The sequence below is a fragment of the Danio rerio genome, chromosome 11, assembly GCF_049306965.1.
Source record: "Danio rerio strain Tuebingen ecotype United States chromosome 11, GRCz12tu, whole genome shotgun sequence".
NCBI classification, from domain to species: domain Eukaryota; kingdom Metazoa; phylum Chordata; class Actinopteri; order Cypriniformes; family Danionidae; genus Danio; species Danio rerio.
The window spans coordinates 47,768,877-47,791,500 of NC_133186.1; the positions used below are offsets into that span (position 1 = coordinate 47,768,877).

The 22,624-nt window shown below is 44.2% G+C and overlaps 1 protein-coding gene across 7 annotated transcripts in view; it reads right to left on the reverse strand.

The window, feature by feature from the left end:
* LOC100329480 (lysyl oxidase homolog 4) overlaps nucleotides 1–22,624 on the reverse strand; it is a 49,965-nt gene that overhangs the window by 21,851 nt on the left and 5,490 nt on the right. The window contains exons 3-11 of one of the 7 annotated variants that reach the window (XM_073917206.1): nucleotides 20,518–20,726; nucleotides 20,378–20,417; nucleotides 18,511–20,296; nucleotides 17,878–18,225; nucleotides 16,463–16,615; nucleotides 16,038–16,084; nucleotides 6,599–6,862; nucleotides 5,803–6,362; nucleotides 1,270–1,484 (exon numbers count right to left, since the gene is read on the reverse strand). In XM_073917206.1, coding sequence (XP_073773307.1) covers nucleotides 1,270–1,484; nucleotides 5,803–6,362; nucleotides 6,599–6,862; nucleotides 16,038–16,084; nucleotides 16,463–16,615; nucleotides 17,878–18,225; nucleotides 18,511–20,296; nucleotides 20,378–20,417; nucleotides 20,518–20,726 — 3,622 coding nt within the window. Of the gene's footprint in view, nucleotides 1–1,269; nucleotides 1,485–5,802; nucleotides 6,363–6,598; nucleotides 6,863–8,305; nucleotides 8,388–11,059; nucleotides 11,702–12,688; nucleotides 15,783–16,037; nucleotides 16,085–16,462; nucleotides 16,616–17,877; nucleotides 18,226–18,510; nucleotides 20,297–20,377; nucleotides 20,418–20,517; nucleotides 20,727–22,624 lie in introns of those variants that run through there. The other 6 variants (XM_021479924.3, XM_068224451.2, XM_073917208.1 and 3 more) reach the window with 6 other exon arrangements.

Consider the following 22,624-nt stretch of genomic DNA (forward strand, 5'->3'; position numbering starts at 1 on the left):
TCTGCTGCTGTATCCGACACTGGAGTTACTGACGCCGCTGTGCTCCAGAGCCTCATCCACTGCCCTGATCATTCAGCATAACCCTCAGCCTGAGCCCTGCTGCCTCACTAGTGTCTGACCACACAACCGGCCACTTTATTAGGTACACCTGTCCAACACTAATGTCTGATCAGCCAATCACAGGGCAGCAGCTCACTGCATTAGGCATGTAGACATGATCAAGAGGATCTGCTGCAGGTCAGAGCGAGCATCAAAATGGGGAAGAAAGGGGATTTAAGAGACTTGGTTATTGGTGCCAGACGGCCGCTCCTGTCAGCTAAGAACAGGAAACTGAGGCTACAATTCACACAGACTCACCAAAACTGGACAATAGAAGATTGGAGAAACGTTGCTGCTCTGATGAGTCTCCATTTCTGCTCACACATTCAGATGCTCGGCTCAACAACATGAAAGCATGGATCATCCTGCCTTGTATCAGCGGTTCAGGCTGGTGGTGGTGGTGTAATGGTGTGGGGGAGATTTTCTTTGGCTCCATTAGTACCAATTGAGCATCAACGCCACAGCCTACCTGAGTATTGCTGCTGACCATGTCCATCCCTTTATGAGCACAGTGTCTCCATCTTCTGATGGCTACTTCCAGCAGGATAACGCAGCATGTCATAAAGCTCAATCATCTCAGACTGGTTTCTTGAACATGACGATGAGTTCACTGTACTCAAATGGCCTCCACAGTCACCAGAGCTCAATCCAATAGAGCAGCTTTGGGATGTGGTGGAACGGGAGATTGGCATCATGGATGTGCAGCCGACAAATCTGCAGCAACTGTGTGATGCTATCATGACAACATGGAGCAAAATCTCTGAGGAATATTTCCAGCAGCTTGTTGAATCTCTGACATGAAGGATTAAAGCGGTTCTGAAGACTAAAGGGGTCCGACCTGGTACTAGTGAGGTGTACCTAATAAAGTGGCCGCTAAGTGTATAGTCACCCCTAATTAACCTGTCATGTGGTTGTGAACTCTTGATTTAAAGAGACAGTTCACCCAAAATTAAAACTCTTTTATTTACTGATCATCCAAAGTTCTTTAAGTGTCATTATGCTGAACACAAAGGAGGATATTTTGAGGAATGTTAGACTCCTGTAGCCATTGATCTCCATAGTGTTGTTCCTCCTGCTATGGAAATCAATGGTTACCGGTTTCCAACTCTCCTTAAAATATCTTCAGTTGTGTTCAACAGAGTAAAAGGTTCAGGCGGCGGTGAAACTCACCGATACACACGCGCATCATGCTGTCCGGCTGAAGGGAATCCCAGCATGCCACACACCACACGACTGCTGCTCGCGTCCCAGCCCAGACTACAAACATGCCTCCATTTCCCAGCATGCTTCACTTCCACCACACCTTCTGTTACCATGGTGACGCTGCGTGTGCTGGACAACACTGGCCGCAGACGCACCTCCTCCAGACGGACCGACACGGCAGACTGAAGACAGAAACAGCATATTAATAGTGTGTGTGTGTGTGTGTGTGTGTGTGTGTGTGTGTGTGTGTGTGTGTGCGTGTGTGTGTGTGTGCGTGCGTGTGTGTGTGTGTGTGTGTGTGTGTGTGTGCGTGTGTGTGTGTGTGCGTGCGTGTGTGTGTGTGTCCTAGTAGATTTTGAGCTTCATCATTCAAAGATGTGAATTAGATTAAGGCACAAAACTGGAATATTGCATAAAACATTAGTAGATAAGGGCGGCACAGTGGCTCAGTGGTTAGCATTGTGACCTCACAGTAAGAAGGTTTGAGTCTCGGCTGGGTCAGTTGGTGTTTCTGTGTGGAGTTTGCATGTTCTCCCCGTGTTGGTGTGGGTTTCCTCCGGGTGCTCCGGTTTCCCCCACAGTCCAAACACATGCGCTATAGGGGAACTGATCAACTACACTGGCACTAGTGTATAAGTGCGTGTGGGTTTTTCCCAGTACTAGGTTGCAGCTGGAGGGGCATCCGCTGTGTAAAACATATGCTGGAATAGTTGTGGCGAGCTCTGCAATAGAGACTAAGCTAAGGGAAAATGAAAAGATGTTGTCATCTCCGCTGTTTATCTGAGAGGGGTCTGGCTGCAGACATGGTGCAGATGCAATCTGAGCTGCATCCTATGCTTTTTAACCCCACCCCTCACAGTGATGTCACTCGCTCCATTTGAGTGCATTGTGTCTGACGTTGCATCGCTGAGTGATGCAGTCTCAGCTCGCATCATAAAGGCTGCAGCCAGACACTATTGTGGTCTCTCCATGAAGTGTTAAATGCAATATAATGTCAAGCGCAGGCGGATGTAAACACACCGCTCGTGACACTCCTGTCATGTGATCTCCTGAGCCGGCTCTTTCTGAAGCTGCTGTTGTCGGAGTGTCTGTGGTCTGATACTGGAGCGCAGTGACAGTCTGTGTTTGTGGCCACGGCTTTACATCGGCCTGTAATCCGGCTCTCAGACAGGAAAACTCAAACAGCCAATCAGGATCCTCCAGAGACGGCTGTCAATCATCAGACGACTCTGAGCGCTGCGGTTCACAGTGTTTACGCTGAAGGTCTGACAGTACCATCACTGCAGACGGGTTACAGAGGGTTCAGATGGGGTTAGCAGTTCAGACCAATCTGCAGCACCTACTGATTAATCCTATTAATAGCCGGAATATTCCACTGAGAGCTTGTGGGGTATGAGGGGATATATCATTACAGCAGGAGAACAGCGTCAGCCGTGGTGGATTACAGCATTCTGTGTATTCTCCATATTGTCCTGTTTCAGTCCAAATCTCTGAAAATCCTTAAATCAGTCAGCGTTTTCTAGACCAGCACAACACATCGCCTGTTTTCAGAAATAATGAAGAATGCAGAGAGTTTCAGCACAATTCTCTTGTTTTGGCTTTGATATCGGGTTATTCTGCTCAGCCCATCGGCAGATTAGATGCTTGATTTAAGGGAAAACTCACTTAGTTTAGACTCATTATTTCTGAACACAAGACCATATTGTTTACTAGTCTAGAGATCGCTCGCTGATTTACTTTTATTGTGACATATTTGGAGGAGAAGAGCTTTTGTCTCAGTGTGTGGAAGAACAGAAGGGTCTGGAGGACATGTGGAAGAAACTGCTGCTGGTTGTAGAAACAATAGTGAACGTTTGCCAGAACACACGTGTTTATTATTGATCATGGCTCACATGATGATTTAATAAAGTTTAATAAACATTTAAGTTTAAATAGTTGATTTTGCTTAAAGCTGTGCATATTCCTCTGCCAGAGTTAGTTTTTAATGATCACAAGCTCTGCGTGCTTTACAGTAAATGGAATTAAGAATTTGGGAGTAACACACCCTGGGTTATTGAATTATTAGAATATAATGCACATCAGGGCTTGACATTAGCCCCTTTCACACATACAGACCTTTCCGGAAAATTACCGGCAATTTTCCGGAAAGGTCTGTATGTGTGAACAGGTCCTTTTTGAAAATACCGGTAAATTCGTTCTGGCTATTTTCCGGAAAGAGAAGTTGTAAGATTGTCCGGTAATTTGCCGGAATGCTGCGCTGTGTGAATGCAGAAGGAAGATTGCCGTAATAAGCGCGTGCACGTCTAGAACGTGCTGACGTGAGACGTCTGCTTTAGCCAATCACAACAGTCAGACGCATTTACGTCCGTGCGGTTTGTGAGGATAAAAGCCTTTGAATATTTTTCCAGACACATTTAGCTGCTAGAAGTTAGTCAGATCACGTTTATATGTTCTTCTTAATGCCAACTGTGCAAATAATCATCGATGAGATGCTTATGATAAGCCGTTGTTTGTTTACCTTCAAGCTTTGCGTGTGCCTGTGAAACAGCCTGTGAGCACCTGCACACACACATATTATGAACATCTCGACATGCGAAAGTGATCCTGCGAAAGTTCACAATATTGATCATCCACAGAGTTTGTAATTTAGTCAAATGTTTACAAATACAAGCGCAGCCGTTTAAAGCTCATTTGTGGTTAATGATGTCAGAATTTACCGCTATTTTGGAATGGATGTGTGAATGCTCTTTTCCGGAAAATTTCCGTAACGTCCTCGCCTGTGTGAACAGCGCTTTTTTCAATATACCGGTAAAGTCGTTCCGGAAATTTTCCAGATATTTACCGGTATCACTGTGTGAAAGGGGCTATTAACTCCCGCTAACTCAAACCAAATGCAGGCAGGTTTCAGCTGTGGCAGGTGAGACAGTCTCTCCCACTAGCCACTTTGTCTGGCTGGAAATCATTTTAAGCTGTAGTTTTCTTAAAAGCAGGGTGACAATACAGATGGTCCAGTATGCAGGCAAATGTGATCTCAGTGTTGAGAAGCAGCAGGACTGTTAAAAACAACTGTGATTGCGCGAGCAAAAGAAAGCAGGTGAATCCGGAATGAGAGGATGATCACGCACGCGTGCACAGGTGAAGCGCGCGGCTGTTTAAAAAGCGTGTGCGCTCTCGTTTCCTATCCAGAAGCAACTGTGTCTGGAAACGCAACTGTGCGATCAGCTCTCCTTGAAATAGACTTGGCAAACGGAGATGCTCGTGCACCCACAGTCCTCCTATGAAGAGCCCCAGACCTGATTTAGTAAAATCTGTATGTTTATAAGCAGCAGCGGTCACTGCTTTCACTTTCAGCCTTCTTTAACCAGATTACTAACAGGCCTAACGGTAACGCGACCGACCTTTCATTATCACACACCTGCTTTCTTCTGCTTACAGTTATTTTTGTTAATATGCTTTAATTATATTTTGTACACTAAGATTGCTTTAATAGGAGATTATCTGAGAGGGGTCTGGCTGCAGACCTGCTGCAGTGCAATCTGAGCTGCATCCAATGCTTTTTAATGCTCTCACCTAACCCCACCCCTAACCCCACCCCTCACATTGACATCACTCACTCCATTGAGTGCATTGTGTCTGACGTTGCATTGCTGAATGATGCAGTCTCAGCTCGCATCATAAAGGCTGCATCCAGACACTAGTGGATTAACTCCCCATTTATTAAACTGGTGATCTGAGACCTTTAGACACAGACTGTGCTTTATTTTGACAATAATTATTTCTAAAATGTCAATTTTCTTAGAAGAAAAGTTTGTTTAATAAACAGTGTATGTATACAGCTATATTCAGCTGTTTTGACACATTATTTAACATGTATGGCTAAGAAATAATCATTTATTTGTCAGAGACAAATTAAAGTCTTGTCAAATAAAAACTAATTGCAATGCGACACTATGAAACCACAACACATTTGCACATTGATCAAGTTCATACACACACACAAAAAGGTAAATGCATGTGGACACAACATCTAAATCAAGTCATTTTAGCATGTCAAAGCTAAACTTATGCATATCAAATATATATTTCCCCAACAATAAAAGTGTGGCTAGTGAAAATGGCGAGTGGCTAGTAATGTTGGAAATCTACTAGCCACAGCAGCTGCTGATCAAAGCAGTGAAGGTCAGGCCCTGATGCTCATGTGTATGAGTGACTGCACTGTGACTGCTTCAACACACTCATACACTTCTGCTGCTGCTTGTTTTAACTATTGAGTTGAACCAACACACTTCTTACATTTTCTGGCGGGACAGCTGAATTGTTTTATGTTTAATTCACTTAAAACTGTAATAATAATTGAGTTAACTTAGATTATTTGTGTTGGGACAGCATGAAGGCTTTGTGTGGACCGCTGTGTCTTGTCAGATGTGCAGTGTGTTGACATTGTCAGAATAATCTCTCCCTGATTGTTCAGTGTTTCTGATGCTCTGTGTGAAGTGTCACCTGCTCGTATGTGTCGGTGAAGTCCAGGTCTGCCCTGTTGCTGTGGGTCTCCTGGTTCTGCAGGTTCTGAGGGCTGTGCAGTGGCTGTGGGGCGGTGGGCCGGGTTGGGTAGCGTGTGGTCCGGCTGGTCGGCTCCTCCAGGGTCCTCCTGTAGGCGGCTCTGTTGCGTAGGAACTCTGGCAGCTGGTGTCCTCGGGGCAGCCCGTTCTCCCGGCCGCGAGTGGTACCGGCGCCGCCCTCTAGCCCATTCCTGCGCAGCTGAATGCGGTGTCCGTGCAGGTGTGGGGAAGCTGGGCCGTGGCTGCCACGGTGGAGGGCGATCTCGTGTCCGCGCTGCCGGCTCCAACTGCTGGATGGAGGAGTGCTGGGGGTCTGCGGAGGTGCTGGTGGGACCGGCTCATGGTACCGGGGCATGTGGCCCTGATTGGGCCGATCCGGACTGCAGACCACACCCAGATCCTCAGAGTGAGTGCAGTCGCTCACACCCCATCCGTTAGAGCGGCACTCCGACAGGGAGCTCTCCGAGCCTGAACACCTGACGTTATCCAGCCAGATCGGGCCTGTGGAGAGCAGAGTCAGAGTCACGGCAGCGCAACACAAGCAGAAGACTCTCAGAACAAACCAGCAGTTTAACTTTAGGGTGCATTCACACCTGCGGTTCGGTTCTTTCAAGCGGACCAAGACCAATGCATGAGACATAGTCATTGGCGGAGGCTGTGTGAAGCACCTCACACTCTCATCAGTTTCAGTCTCATGATCCAGTAATCAGTACAGGACGTGGATTTCTCCATCTTACCTTGCCCCTCGCCGAACTTTGCGCTGTGAGCCCAGGTGAGCCCGCGAGCGAAGCCCAGCTCTCGACACACCACATCAGCGAGTTTAATGTTGACCTCGTCGTCACACACCGTCCCCCAGGCTCCGTTATACAGCACCTCCACGCGGCCCTCCAGCTGGCTCCGGCCGCCCACCAGACGCACCTGGAACCCGGGAAGAGCGAGCGCCAGCGGAGACACCAGCAGCAGCAGCAGCAGACGGAGGAACATCTTTACCTGCAGAGTGACTGAGTGAGGGATGAGCACGCGTTACTGCCCGTCTACAAAACACTGCCTGATGTAGAGCCTGTCACATCCTCTCTGTGACAGATGCAGTGTGTGCAGTGTACAGGATGTCTAATCAGTCTCGCGTGTGTCTTTTATGAATTTCATATTGACTCATACACACCAGTTTCACTGTGTTTACTTCATTAACCGTGCACGGTGTTATAAACCTGTAAACCCTAACCCTAACCCTAGACATGTAAATACACACCTGTCAATCAATATCAGTGGGCGGGGAAACCACACTGCTTCATCACAATGCGGTCCGCCTCAAAAACACCGGGGTGGACATCCTGATTTAATTTTAGGATATTTAAATATATATATCTTGTGTTTATATGACTGTGGACACTCTGTACTACACACAGTCTGTACTACACACACTCTGACCAAACAGCTTCCACAGGTTGATTTTGTATAATAGGAGCTCTTTAGAGTGACTCAAACTGATCCAGAATCAGCCTGTTTGATCTGAATGTGTGAATATTCCAGCGGTCCGTCAGGCCCTCATCATCACATTTACAGCTGTGTGTGTGTGTGTGTGTGTGTGTGTGTCTCAAAGATCTACACAACTGAAGCAACCCAAACACAACCACAGGCGAATAAACCACACACACACACACACACACACACACACACACACACACACACACACACACACATTCCAGTCCGACACATATAATTAACTGACTGAAAACTGCAGCTTCAACACTAAAGGTCACAGTTCAGCCCAAAATCCTGATTTAGATCACTCGTATCACCTACATCACTGTTTCCTGTCATTATAATGCACTATAAACACATACTGTGGACGTTTCCATCATTCTTCAAACTATCTTCTTTTGTGTTCAGCAGAAGAAAGATTTGAAGAATGATGAGAATGATCCTGTCTGCCTCTATTCATCTTTATTTCAGTTAAAGGGACAGATCACCCACAAATATAAATAAAGTCTTCATTAACTCGTCCTTATGAGTTTCTTTGTTCAGCTGAACACAAATGAAGATATTCTGAAGGAAAGAAGCCTGTAACCCTGACTTCAGTATTTCTTTTTTCTATTATACAAGTCAGTGGTTTCCAACATTCTTCAAAATATCTTCTTTAGTGTTCAGCAGACAAATGAAACTCAGGAAAGGCTGGAGCCAAGTTAGTGTTAGTAAATGGTTCACATATTAGTATTTTTGGATGAGGCGTCCCTCAAGCAGAATATTCCATTATTAATCATGCCAGAATATCTCAATACAGATGAAGGAGAGCTAACAGAGACGCTCTAATCCACACACACACACACACACACACACACACACACACACACACACACACACACACACACACACACACACACAGAGAATCAGATCAAGAGCTGATGAAGAACCTGAAGAAGAAAAAGATGATCATCTGCACTCACCTGTAGACGGAGGACGAGAGCAGGAGAAGGACTGAGAGAGATTGAGGCGGAGAGAGAGAGTTCAGCCCTGACAAACAACTGCACAACTCTCTCTTTTACACACACACACACTCTCTTTCTCTCTCTCTCTCTCTCTCGCTCTCACTTTCTCCTCTGTTTATGTAAAGTCAAAGCTCTTTTTTCCCCAACCTAATTGTTTTATAAAGTCCACTTTTAAAGGGACACACACTCTCTCAATCTGACCTTGATTCAGAATACAGCAGTTCACAATCTATTTGTAGGCATTTATTTATACACTTGCTGGACACTCTCTTGAAGAAGATCTCAGAAGAAAACACACAGAAAACACTCTCGAAGAACATGAAAAACATACACTGACAAACTACACAACAACTAACAAAGCAACAACCAACCCAAACACCACAGCAACACATTAACAACCAAATAAAACACCACGGCAACACATTAACAACCAAATAAAACACTACGGCAACACATTAACAACCAGATAAAACACCACGGCAACACACTAACAACCAGATAAAACACCACGGCAACACATTAACAACCAGATAAAACACCACGGCAACACATTAACAACCAGATAAAACACCACGGCAACACATTAACAACCAGATAAAACACCACGGCAACACATTAACAACCAGATAAAACAGCACGGCAACACATTAACAACCAGATAAAACAGCACGGCAACACATTAACAACCAGATAAAACACCACGGCAACACATTAACAACCAGATAAAACACCACGGCAACACATTAACAACCAGATAAAACAGCACGGCAACACATTAACAACCAGATAAAACACCACGGCAACACATTAACAACCAGATAAAACACCACGGCAACACATTAACAACCAGATAAAACACCACGGCAACACATTAACAACCAGATAAAACACCACGGCAACACATTAACAACCAGATAAAACAGCACGGCAACACATTAACAACCAGATAAAACACCACGGCAACACATTAACAACCAGATAAAACACCACGGCAACACACTAACAACCAGATAAAACACCATGGCAACACATTAACAACCAGATAAAACACCATGGCAACACATTAACAACCAGATAAAACACCATGGCAACACATTAACAACCAGATAAAACACCATGGCAACACATTAACAACCAGATAAAACACCACGGCAACACATTAACAACTACACAAAACACCATTTCAACAAATAAACAAACAAAAACACCATGGCAACACATTAACAACCAGATAAAACAGCATGGCAACACATTAACAACCAGATAAAACACCATGGCAACACATTAACAACCAGATAAAACACCACGGCAACACATTAACAACTACACAAAACACCATTTCAACAAATAAACAAACAAAAACACCATGGCAACACATTAACAACCAGATAAAACACCACGGCAACACATTAACAACTACACAAAACACCATTTCAACAAATAAACAAACAAAAACACCATGGCAACACATTAACAACCAGATAAAACAGCATGGCAACACATTAACAACTACACAAAACACCATTTCAACAAATAAACAAACAAAAACACCATGGCAACACATTAACAACCAGATAAAACAGCATGGCAACACATTAACAACCAGATAAAACAGCATGGCAACACATTAACAACTACACAAAACACCACACTAACCAACAACAACAACCAAACAAAACACCTTAGTAACAAACTAACAACTAAAACAAAACGCAGTGGCCACAATACAACAGCCAAACAAAACACCACAACACCTGCACAGCAACACACTAACGACCAAACAAAACACCACAGTAACACATTTACAACCAAACAAAACACCATGGCCAACAAACAACCAAACAAAACACTATGGCAACAAAATAAGAAACAAATAAAAGACCACTGTGACAAACTTACAACCAAACAAAACATTATGGCAACACACTAACATCTACACAAAACACCATGGCAAAAACTGAACAACCAAACAAAATGCCACAGCAACACACTAACAACCACAGCAACACACCAACAACCAAATAAAACAGCGTGGCAACTAAACACCACACAAAACACCACACCACTAGCAGCCAAGTAAATGGCACCATGGCAACACACTAACAACCAAAACAAATCACCATGGCAACACACTAACAAACAACTAAACAAAACACCATAGCAACACACTAACAACCAAACAAAACACCATGGCAACACACTAACAATCAAACAACACACCATGGCAACACACTAACAACCAAACAAAACACCATGGCAACACTAACAATCAAACAACACACCATGGCAACACACTAACAACGAAACAAAACACCATGGCAACACTAACAATCAAACAACAAACCATGGCAACACACTAACAACCAAACAAAACACCATGGCAACACACTAACAATCAAACAACACACCATGGCAACACACTAACAACCAAACAAAACACCATGGCAACACTAACAATCAAACAACACACCATGGCAACACACTAACAACGAAACAAAACACCATGGCAACACTAACAATCAAACAACAAACCATGGCAACACACTAACAATCAAACAGAACACCATGGAAACCCTCTAACAACCAGACAGAACACCATGGCAACACACTAACAACCAGACAGAATGCTGTGCAGAAATGATGGCTCCGCCGTCTCTGTGAAACGGAGTTTAAACAATACAGCATCTGTCAGTGGCTGAATATAATTCACACCTGTCCTCTTTTTGCCAGACAGAGTTGATGTTCAGGCATGAGTGAAGGTCTGGGCTCATGTGCTGCTGCAGTAAATAGATGCTGTTCTCTGAATGTTTAGACAGTGGCAGACACACACAGAAACACACGGACAGTTCTGCAGGCTCGGCTCCTGAAAGGCTCTGCATCTCACTGTGTTTGTGCTGTAATTGAACACTGCGATCCCTGGCACACGTCCACACCCAAAATGAGTGTGTAGAGACATAAACACACACACTCTCTCCAGCAAAGAGCACACACACACACACACTCTCTCAGATCACGTCCTGCATGCCTCCTTTCTCAGACACGTTCGCATGAGGAGAAATACAGCAGACTGACATCACACTTCAAACTCAGTGACTCATTTATAAGAGCCAAGAAAGCCCACCGCAGACGAGGGGTCTTAAAAGTAATGCAGACTATTAATGGAGCCACAGACACAATTAGCAGCCTTTCTTCTTTAGGTGACTTGTGTAAGCAGCACTTACAGTTATGAGTGTTCCATTGTCGAGTGGTAATGTGGGCCGTGTGTGTGTGTGTCGCCCTCTACTGGTGAGCGCAGGAGATGCACACTCATTATTTAACACTGCTGTTCGTGTGTGTGTGTGTGTGTGTGTGTGTGTGGACTCTTTTAAAGTGATGAGGCTCTTTTGAACTTGAGTGTTTTAAAGCTTTCAGTGTAAACGCCACCCATGATGAACATGAAGAGTTCACACAGATCATCTCAACACTGAAGAGTTTCATGAGGAAAACACTATCAACTGCATGATGGAATACATACTAACATCACACTACACACACACACACACACACACACACTCTCCTGTTAAAGTCTCCATTCCTGCAAACAAAAGGTGAATCAAATGAAATCTGCTCTAATATTTACAGCGCGGTGGTGCAGTGGTCAGCACTGTGGCCTCACAGCAAGAAGGTCTCTGGTTTGAGTCTCGGCTGGGTCAGTTGGTGTTTCTGTGTGGAGTTTGCATGTTCTCCCCGTGTTGGTGTGGGTTTCCTCCGGGTGCTCCGGTTTCCCCCACAGTCCAAACACATGCACTATAGGGGAACTGATCAACTACACTGGCCGTAGTGTATGAGTGTGTGTGTGTGAATGAGTGTAAGGGTGTTTCCCAGTAGTGGGTTGCAGCTGGAAGAGCATCCACTGTGTAAAACACATGCTGGAACAGTTGGCAGTTCATTCCACTGTGGCGAACACAGAAATGCCAACTGACCCAGCCAGGACTCGAACCAGCGACCTTCTTGCTGTGTAACCCACTGAGCCACCCTGCTGCCCCGTATTTTTTTTAATCGTAGTAAATTACTTGACTTAATCCATCCTGGTGATCCATAGTTGCTATGGTAACACAAAAAGAGTAATATAAACAGATGACCCAATGCAATATACTGTATTGTGCTGCAATAGTCACACAATGTCACCGCCATCCGAATTCTGAGTGGAGAGTGAAAATAAACGGCATGGGGGAGAGCGGGCCACACACTGACACTTTTTGGTTTTGGTTAAATAATGAACAGAGTAATGAGGTTACACAAACCATATTTTCACCAACAACACACACGCCTCTCCTACTAATGAGCACACAACATCAGACGTTTTACATTCACAGTCACAGATTTAAAAAAAATAAAATATATTGAGTATAATAAAAACTATGCTGCAGAAATGGTTTCTCCTGTGTTTCTCATCCACATTTCCCCAAACTTTTTCAATAATTGGCAGGAAGACGTCTGCTGACACTGAGGTGAAAATGTCAGAAACACGCCACGCTTAACCCTGAGCAAATAGCTTAAACTGTGTGTTACATACTCTACATATCCTCCAGTTTTAGCTGTCTCATTAGTGTCCTGTTCAGAAACTGCTCAGGGAATAAGTTTGTTGATCCCCCAATGGTTCTGACTCGTGTTCAATGTTTGGGCTGGAGCAGAGCCATGCTTCTCAACAGAACACACATGACAGCCAGTATGAGCTGCTTCAAGAGTTCACCCTCAGCTGATGATTGATTATGAAGCGTGTTCAGCATGCTGTCCTGGGAGAGAGCCCTGAGCTCAGAAGATCCTCAAGCCTGGGGCTACCTCCCGTTTATAGGGTGCGAGGGGAGTTTGAGCTCAGGCAGATGTGGAGAACTCCCCTGCTGTAGTAGCTAGTGAACAGATAGTGATCGCTCTTAACAGATAACCACTGACTAGCAGCATGTCTATGTGCTGATGTTGATTAGTCAGTTAACTTAAGCTGCATGCTTTTGGACGGAGATGGAAACCAGGGAACCCGGGGGAAACACACGTGAGCACGGGGAGAGTGTGTAAACTCCTCACAGTAACGTCAGCTGGATTGTTAAGGAACAGAACCAGTGACGTTCTTGCTGTGAGGCAACAGTGCTAACCACTGCGCCACCGTGCCACCCATCTAAAGGAGGAGGAGTAGGGGTGGAGGGGGGATTCTTCAAAACCAAGATGGCTGTGATATGGAGCTGAGGGTGTTTATAGTGGCTTAGGAATGATTGGTCAATCATAGACTGACTAACGTGAGGCCGGCTGTGATCAATCATAAGCACGTGATCCTCTCGACATTAGTTCATAAATAAACTTCACTACCTACACTTCACGATGATGTAGAATGAGCCAGGGTAATGCAACACGCAATAACACAAGTGCAAAATGCAGAAAAACACCTGCAATGGCTGCTTTCAGAGATTTCCATTTGAGCACTTCCTGTGCCACTTCCTGTGGTTGAGAGTGCAGCCACAGAGCAGATCACCTCACATTACTGTCACTACACTGAACACAGGATATAAACCACCACCAGTCTGACAAACACACGGAAAACTCGCTAGATCAGATTCAAGACTTTTATTGATGATTAAATTAATCAATTCTCTTAAAGATAGACACGCTCTGCAGACTCTACCGCACAGAGCTGCAGTCATGCTCAGATCACACACTCATCAGGCCATTCCTGCAGCACATTCTGATTCTCCTGAGTTTCTGGATTATCATGATCTGGGTGATCTGAGGTGAACACAGCACCTGATCACAATATGATCAAGAAATATCCGTCACATCATTCATATCAAACTTTATTACAGTCAAAACTCTGTAAAATAGACAAACAGAAGGTCTGCTGTCGATCTGTCCTGCCCTGTCAGATTTTCCTTCCTCCCATTCAAAAAGTAGGCAGCACAGGCTGGCTCAGGTTGAGGATCTGAATCTGGCAGTTTGGGTCTGCGAGTGCTGGGGTGAGATCCGCCAGTGCTGAGCGTCCCGCTCCATTTCAGCTCAGATTGAGATTATTGATGGGAAGTTCAGATCATTTTACTGACTCGGATCTTTGAGTCTCGTTCATCGAGATGAACGAATCTTTTTTTCAAGTCATTTAGTTCATTTGGTTCAATTTGCTGAAATTTTATTAAAATGTTACGAATTGCTTCCAAACACATCTACAACCTGCCCAAAAGGTTGATCACACGACAGATAAGTCATCAATAAAATACTATAATAAGGAGAAAATAATCATTCAGTGTTGACCTGCTCTTTTGTCTATGAAGGTATTGTTGTCTCTTTGCTCAGCTCAGCTCTTTAAATGTCAGGGTTTTAATTCTATTAATTTAATTTTAATACACTGACAGTCACATATAATCTTAATCAATGCACAGTCTGAGCCGATAGGAGCCATGATCGTTCGTTGTTTATGTGACAGAAAGACTCAAACTCGAGGAGTCGAGAGGTGAACGGATCAATTCTTTTTTTCCGGCTCTAAACGCGTATGATTGGCTTCTGCCTTTCCGTGATAAACGACTCAAAAGACTTGAAATGAACTATACCACCTGCACAAATGTGCGCACGCATGCGCGGATGAACGAATCACTCCCTGAGAGGACTCATAGTTCCCAAGTCATATTAATGATTCGTTCAAAATGAACAAATCATTCATGAACGACCCATCGCTAATTTGGATCAGTGAGGTGAGTCTTTATCAGCCTCAGGTAAGCCACCAGACTCATACAGTGTTGCTCTGTCATTTGCTATCAGACTGCAGCCGTGTGAATCGTGATGTGCAGTGGTGTGATATGAGGCTGTGTGTGCAGACGACACTCAGCAGGACAGTGGAAAAGAGAAATGAACAGAAGAAAGTTTCAGAGTCACCCCAACATGGAGCAGTTTTCATTCAAATCAACTGAGCTGTTTGGCTCCTGAATCCTGAACGCAGCGTAAAGCTCTTGGTCCTTGGGGAAATCTGCATCAAACATGTACAAGAGCTGAACCTGTGGGATCATCCTGTAGAAGCAAACAGAACCGGCCTCCTGGTCCACAAACACACCGAGCCTCCGGATGGACTCAGTGGTTTGGACCGATTCCCTTTTCTTGTCATGATAAGCCACACATTCAGTTCTGGAGCAACACAAACTCCAAGACATCTTATTGTGTCCCAGACATACTGTAGAACCTGGCCCCTTCCGCTCGAGTCCCCTACAGGCCACGCCCACATGCACATCTGGCCCAATCACATCCACCGTAAAGAAGCAGCGTCCGGTCAGGGTCTGATGGGAAAGGACCTGGTTGCATACGTTAAATCTCTGCTCATTAGGGGGGAGCTGCAGTTTCTCCTTCTGTCGAGTGGCTAAAGTGTTGTCCTCACTCAGGAGGAGATGATCATTAGCCGTCTGAGGGTCAAGGGTGAGCGCCACCGTATCTAAAACACACGAGAGATTCATCTGAAAACGCCAAATACTACTTTAAAAAGGTTTAAATGGATTTTAGCATTTGGATTATTCCATCTTGACTATTCTGCAGGGAGCATTATGAGCTCAAGCTAATTGTGAGGATTTGCACATCACACACCGCTTTACATGTAATCACACACTGAGGTAAACCTGGTGGAGCAGTTCACTTCGACAGTTCTATACAGTTTACTGGTGGTTCAATTTTCATGCATGTGTGTACTTACATTTGTGCAGTCCTGGTTGGTGACCGCAGACCCCCCCAGTGAAAACTCTAAATGAAAGTAGAGGAATCCTGTTATTTATTCATTTACACAAAACTTCACGAGGTAAATCTTTTTACAACAACTTATAAAACCCTGTTCAGTTTCCTTCACTGACATGTTTTAGGAATGTCAAAAGTACAGACTGAAATCTAAAATGTGCAGATACCAGCAAGCATTGGTCAATGCTAGCGATATCAGCAAACGATACCAGCAAGTGTTGATCGACGATCATTGGAGCCAATCAGCAATGTTTAAGGACCCACTCAACAGCGCTCATATATTAGCAGAAATTGAACTTTATTCAACTCCAGTTCTAACTGGTACTGAAGTCTGTGTGCAGTTTTAGTCTCTCAGTAATAGTAGACACCAGACACAAGCTACAGTACCTCAGTGAAGACAGTTCAGCCCTTAGATTCTCCAGCCCCGAGTCTTCAAGATGATTATAGCGCAGGTCCAGCTCTCTCAGATATAGTGGATGTTGTTTCAGAGATGACAACAGAGAATAAACTCCTTTCATCTGGATCTGACAGCCTGAAATTCTACAAAGCAGAAGCAGTCTTTAGACGTCTACATGGCCGGATTGTCACCAAACATTTCAATTCAAGTTTGACAATCATGTCATGGTAAATGATCAAGCAGAGAATAATGCAAAAGCAGGATGATGGTGTCCTACAATGAGTGAACATAACAGAATGCTGAATAACATTATTAGATCTGTGCAGTATTTTTAAAAGAGACAATAGCTTAACCTGTTGCCTTTTGTTATGGTTAAGGCAGCTCATGATGTTTTTGTCTGTCAGATTAAGTCATTTTGACCCCTCAATTCTTGTCATGTCAAAAACATCATCAAACCGCATGATGGTGCTTAAGCACATGGAGCTTCAGTATTTTCCACGATTTGTTCTGAACAGAGCATCTGCCTATCGAGGAGAAGTGAGGAAACCAAGTAAGGCTAGAAACCCAGAGCCTGATGGTCACTGTGAAAGAGCTCCTCGAGTGCCCCAGGCTGGGTGAGAGGTGTCGGTGCTCTGAGCCCCAGAACACTCTGCTGTACATGAGGGATGACTCTGTTTATCTTCCCTCATCCTGATGGGTCTCCAGCACTCTGGACCTTCAGTGATGCAGAGGTGCTTCTGTCTCCTTCCCCAGATCTGTGCTCTACACTGCTCTCCTGCAGATCTCAAGACAGGCTCTTGGCCTTCATGGCTGTGTTTGCACTGTGAGTGCTCTGTACCTTATGTAGACAAGTGTGTGCTACCTGTGGGCCTTATTTAGCCGGGTGTGATACTAGTGGGCCTCATATAGACAGGTGTGTGTGTGTGTGTGTGTGTGTGTGTGTGTGTGTGTGTTACCTGTGGGCCTTATTTGGACAGATGTGTTACAAATGCAATGATGAGGGTAGTGGCTTTGGTAACTGTACGGCTTACTTAAAACCTCTACTAAGGTAATAATGATAGTTCCTTACATTTATACAGCTCTTTTCTGCGTACTCAAAGCTCTTTACACATTTTGGGGGAATCTCTTCATCCACCAACAGTCTGGAGCTCCACCTGGATGAGGCAACAACAGCCCCAGACCACACACCAGCTGATTGGTGGAGAGAAGCCAATTATGCCATGGTGATGGTTAGTAGGCCATGATGGGCAGAGGCCAGTAGGCAGATTTGGAAAGGATATCGGGGGCACACCCCAACAATCTTCCAAGGATATTTGGAATTTTTAAAAAAGCTTATTGATGCACTTTTATTAATGTAAATGTGAACCATTGACATTAGTATTGAGGACTGTTTAGTTGGACTTACTTCAGAACTTCAAGATGGCACTTATCACTCTGCAGTCCATCTGAGAGAATTTGCACTCCTGAATCCTCTAGATGATTCTCGCTGAGGTCCAGGACCTTCAGATTCACATTTCCTCCAGAAAGCACATCTCTGATCAGCTCCATGTCCTGGCTGTGGAGGTCATTGTGGCTCAGGTTGAGGATCTGAATCTGGCATTTTGGATCTGAGAGTGCTGGGGCGAGATGTGCCAGTGCAGAGCGTCCTAGTCCATTGTAGCTCAGATTGAGATCAGTCAGGTGAGTGTCTAACAGCCTCAGGTACGGCACCAGACTCATACAGTGTTGCTCTGTCAAGCCACTTCCTTTAAGCCTGTCAGTGATGCATTTACAATTTCATTCAGTTTTGAACAAGAACTTCTATGATACCTTATGCCAGAAGTCAAGAAACTAATTCTTTTGAGCGCCGGTGTCCTGCAGAATTTAGCTCCAACTTGCCTCAACACACCTGCCTGGAAGCATCAAGTGTACCTAGTAAGACCTTGATTAGCTTCATCAGGTGTGTTTGATTAGGATTAAAGCTAAATTTTGCTGGATGCCAGCCTTCAGGACAAAGTGTGATGTTCCCAGATAGTCTTTACAGATGCAAGATACTTACAGAGCCTTTCTGACGTATCTGAAGGCTGAGGAGAGTCTCTGAAACCCTTCTAAGGTGATGTTGTATTTCCTGAGGTCAAACTCAATGTGTTCTTCATCCGAAATTCTCAAGTGGTAAGCCAGAAGTGTGCACTGGAACAGTGTGAGGGGCTCTTTGGATTGTGAGCGTTCAAGCTCTGGCAAATTCTGCAAAAAAGACCTGTCCTTGAGCTCAAGGAGGCACCGAATGAGACTAACGCATCGCTCAGAGGACAGATCTCTCCTCCTAAGGGACTTAATGTATATGGTCACTTTTTTGTGCTCAGGTGAACTATTGCCCCTAAATGGAGGCAGGAATGCTTCAAGTAGACGTCTGTTGGAATCACAGGAAATCCCAAAGAGGAAACAAGTGAAAAGGTCCAAGTGTCCACTCTCAGTCTGCAAAACCACATTAGTCACATCTTTGAGGAAATCGCTCAAACTAGATTTCTCTTTCTTTTTGCCAGTTCCTATTTTCAGGGAGTCTTCATTGTTTAACAGAAATTGACGGTATGCAAACAAGGCTGCAAAGAATTCCTGCACCGTGAGATGAACGAAGCTGAAAAACGTGGTCTTGTTGTAAAACATATTTTTGTAGCGTGAGAGGCAGGTCAGAACGCCAGGATTCTGAGGCACTTCATCTACAGTGATGTTGTACTTTATCAAATCTTCTTTCTTGAAGATGGAGTTCTTTTCTCTCAGCTGCCAGTACGCCAGCTCGGCCATATTCATGATCTGTTCGCTGTGCTCCTGGAGAGCATCTTCTTCTGAAAGCTCCTCTACCTGATACTTCTTGTGGCTCAACCCAGTCTGAATCAGCAGATAGTGAATGTACAATTCTGTCTGATTGGAAGGCATGATTTGATTCTGATTTTGATTTGCAGTGATGTGTTTAAGAACATGAAATGTAATCCAAGAAAACAGAGGTATGTGGCACAAAATCCACAGGCTCTTCTGAGACTTCAGGTGACTGATGACCTTCTGGGAGAGCGCTGGGTCAGCAAATTGGCTCTTGAAGTACTTCTCCTTCTGCTCATCTCTGAATCCCCTGATTTGAGTTTTGTATCCATGTTTGAAGATGTGGGATGGAAGTTGTCCAGCGGCGACGGGTCGGCTGGTGATCCACAGGTGTGCAGATGGAAGCAGTTTTCCCAATAGGAGGTTTACTAGAAGCACATCAACTGTGGCCTTTTCGGTGTCACTTGACAAAAAGCGGCTTTTAAAGTTCAAGGGCTGTCTGTATTCATCCAGACCATCTAAGATGAACAGAACTTTCCTATCCCAGATCCACTCAGAGATCTGTCTTGCCTTTTTTAACATGGGGTAAAAATCAAAAAGCACATCTAGAAGACTCTTTTCTCCCTCCAGCAAGTTCAGCTCTCGGAACGGGAGCAGAAACACAAGCTCTAGATCCTGATTGGCTTTTCCGTTTGCCCAGTCGAGGATAAACTTCTGAATGGTGACCGTTTTCCCGATTCCGGCAATTCCTTTGGTTAAAACAATCTTCACAGTCTCAGCTCCATCATCAGGCGACTGCAGGATTTGATTATAGGTTACGACGGTTTGCTTTGATGTGTTGAATTCATGTGTTTTCTCATCCTGCCAGATCTCATGTTCTGTATTGATGGGATCCGAGTCATCCTTGATGATAAACAGTTCTGTGTACATCTTGTTTAGACAGACAGGTTCAGATGCGCATCCCTCAAAAGTCCTACCAAAGTCTTTCTCCATTATTGTTTTCATCTTATTCTTTAGGTTTTGGAAGATCTCTAAGAATCAAAGTTGAAGACTCTTATTAACAGGAGCATCACACTTCAGTAAGGACAGTGTTCTACAACAAGAGCTCTTACCATCTTCATCACCTGCTGAGGTAGAGTGAGACATGTTCTGCTGAAAACATCAACACAATATTCACACATTAATACACATAAACATATCTCTCATGCACAACACATTGCATTATCCTCACTGCAAGAGTTTAGACACTCACCACATGTATGTTCAAGTTAACATCTCCTGATATGTTATTTCCCAGTACATTTGGAGAAACAACGGTGCTGTTGTTAGTGTGGTCAACTGTGAAGTAATACTGACATGGTTTAGCTGAGAACTGTGATACAGAATTATCCTCATCTAGCTGACGGTTGTTGTGCTGCTGTAATGCCATGTTTCCAGAGTGTGCTTGAACACAGTCACCATCTGTTAAAAAACAAAACAATTACATACACAACCAAAGCAGTGTGAATATAGTGAAGCTCACTGACGAACAGTGCGTCCGGAAAGTACTGACAGCGCTTCACTTTCCCACATGTCAGAGCCTGATTCATAATAAACTACATTCATCACTTTCCTCAAATGTTTATTTTTGCATTAGCTCCATTAGTTTGGATATTCAGATCCCTCAGTATGGTTCAGGTCTGGGCTCTGGGCACTCCAGCATAATCAGAGGCGTCCCGCTATCCCTGCTCTAATATTTGGACCTTCTGGCAAATCCTGTCTCCTTCCCCAGATCAGTGCTCTACACTGCTGACCCGCAGATTTACAGATGGGCTGTGGGCTTTATATAGACAGGTGTGTGTTACCTGAGGGCTTTATATAGACAGGTGTGTGTTACCTGAGGGATTTATATAGACTGGTGTGTGTTACCTGAGGGATTTATATAGACAGGTGTGTGTTACCTGAGGGATTTATATAGACAGGTGTGTGTTACCTGAGGGATTTATATAGACTGGTGTGTGTTACCTGAGGGATTTATATAGACAGGTGTGTGTTACCTGAGGGATTTATATAGACAGGTGTGTGTTACCTGAGGGATTTATATAGACTGGTGTGCGTTACCTGAGGATTTATATAGACAGGTGTGCGTTACCTGAGGGATTTATATAGACAGGTGTGCGTTACCTGAGGATTTATATAGACAGGTGTGCGTTACCTGAGGATTTATATAGACAGGTGTGCGTTACCTGAGGGATTTATATAGACAGGTGTGTGTTACCTGAGGGATTTATATAGACAGGTGTGTGTTACCTGAGGGATTTATATAGACAGGTGTGTGTTACCTGAGGGATTTATATAGACAGGTGTGTGTTACCTGAGGGATTTATATAGACAGGTGTGTGTTACCTGAGGGATTTATATAGACAGGTGTGTGTTACCTGAGGGATTTATATAGACAGGTGTGTGTTACCTGAGGATTTATATAGACAGGTGTGTGTTACCTGAGGGATTTATATAGACAGGCGTGTGTTACCTGAGGGATTTATATAGACAGGCGTGTGTTACCTGAGGGATTTATATAGACAGGCGTGTGTTACCTGAGGGATTTATATAGACAGGCGTGTGTTACCTGAGGGATTTATATAGACAGGCGTGTGTTACCTGAGGGATTTATATAGACAGGCGTGTGTTACCTGAGGGATTTATATAGACAGGTGTGTGTTACCTGAGGGATTTATATAGACAGGTGTGTGTTACCTGAGGGATTTATATAGACAGGTGTGTGTTACCTGAGGGATTTATATAGACAGGTGTGTGTTACCTGAGGGATTTATATAGACAGGTGTGTGTTACCTGAGGGATTTATATAGACAGGTGTGTGTTACCTGAGGATTTATATAGACAGGTGTGTGTTACCTGAGGGATTTATATAGACAGGTGTGTGTTACCTGAGGGATTTATATAGACAGGTGTGTGTTACCTGAGGGATTTATATAGACAGGTGTGTGTTACCTGAGGGATTTATATAGACAGGTGTGTGTTACCTGAGGGATTTATATAGACAGGTGTGTGTTACCTGAGGGATTTATATAGACAGGTGTGCGTTACCTGAGGATTTATATAGACAGGTGTGCGTTACCTGAGGGATTTATATAGACAGGTGTGCGTTACCTGAGGATTTATATAGACAGGTGTGCGTTACCTGAGGATTTATATAGACAGGTGTGTGTTACCTGAGGATTTATATAGACAGGTGTGTGTTACCTGAGGGATTTATATAGACAGGCGTGTGTTACCTGAGGGATTTATATAGACAGGCGTGTGTTACCTGAGGGATTTATATAGACAGGTGTGTGTTACCTGAGGGATTTATATAGACA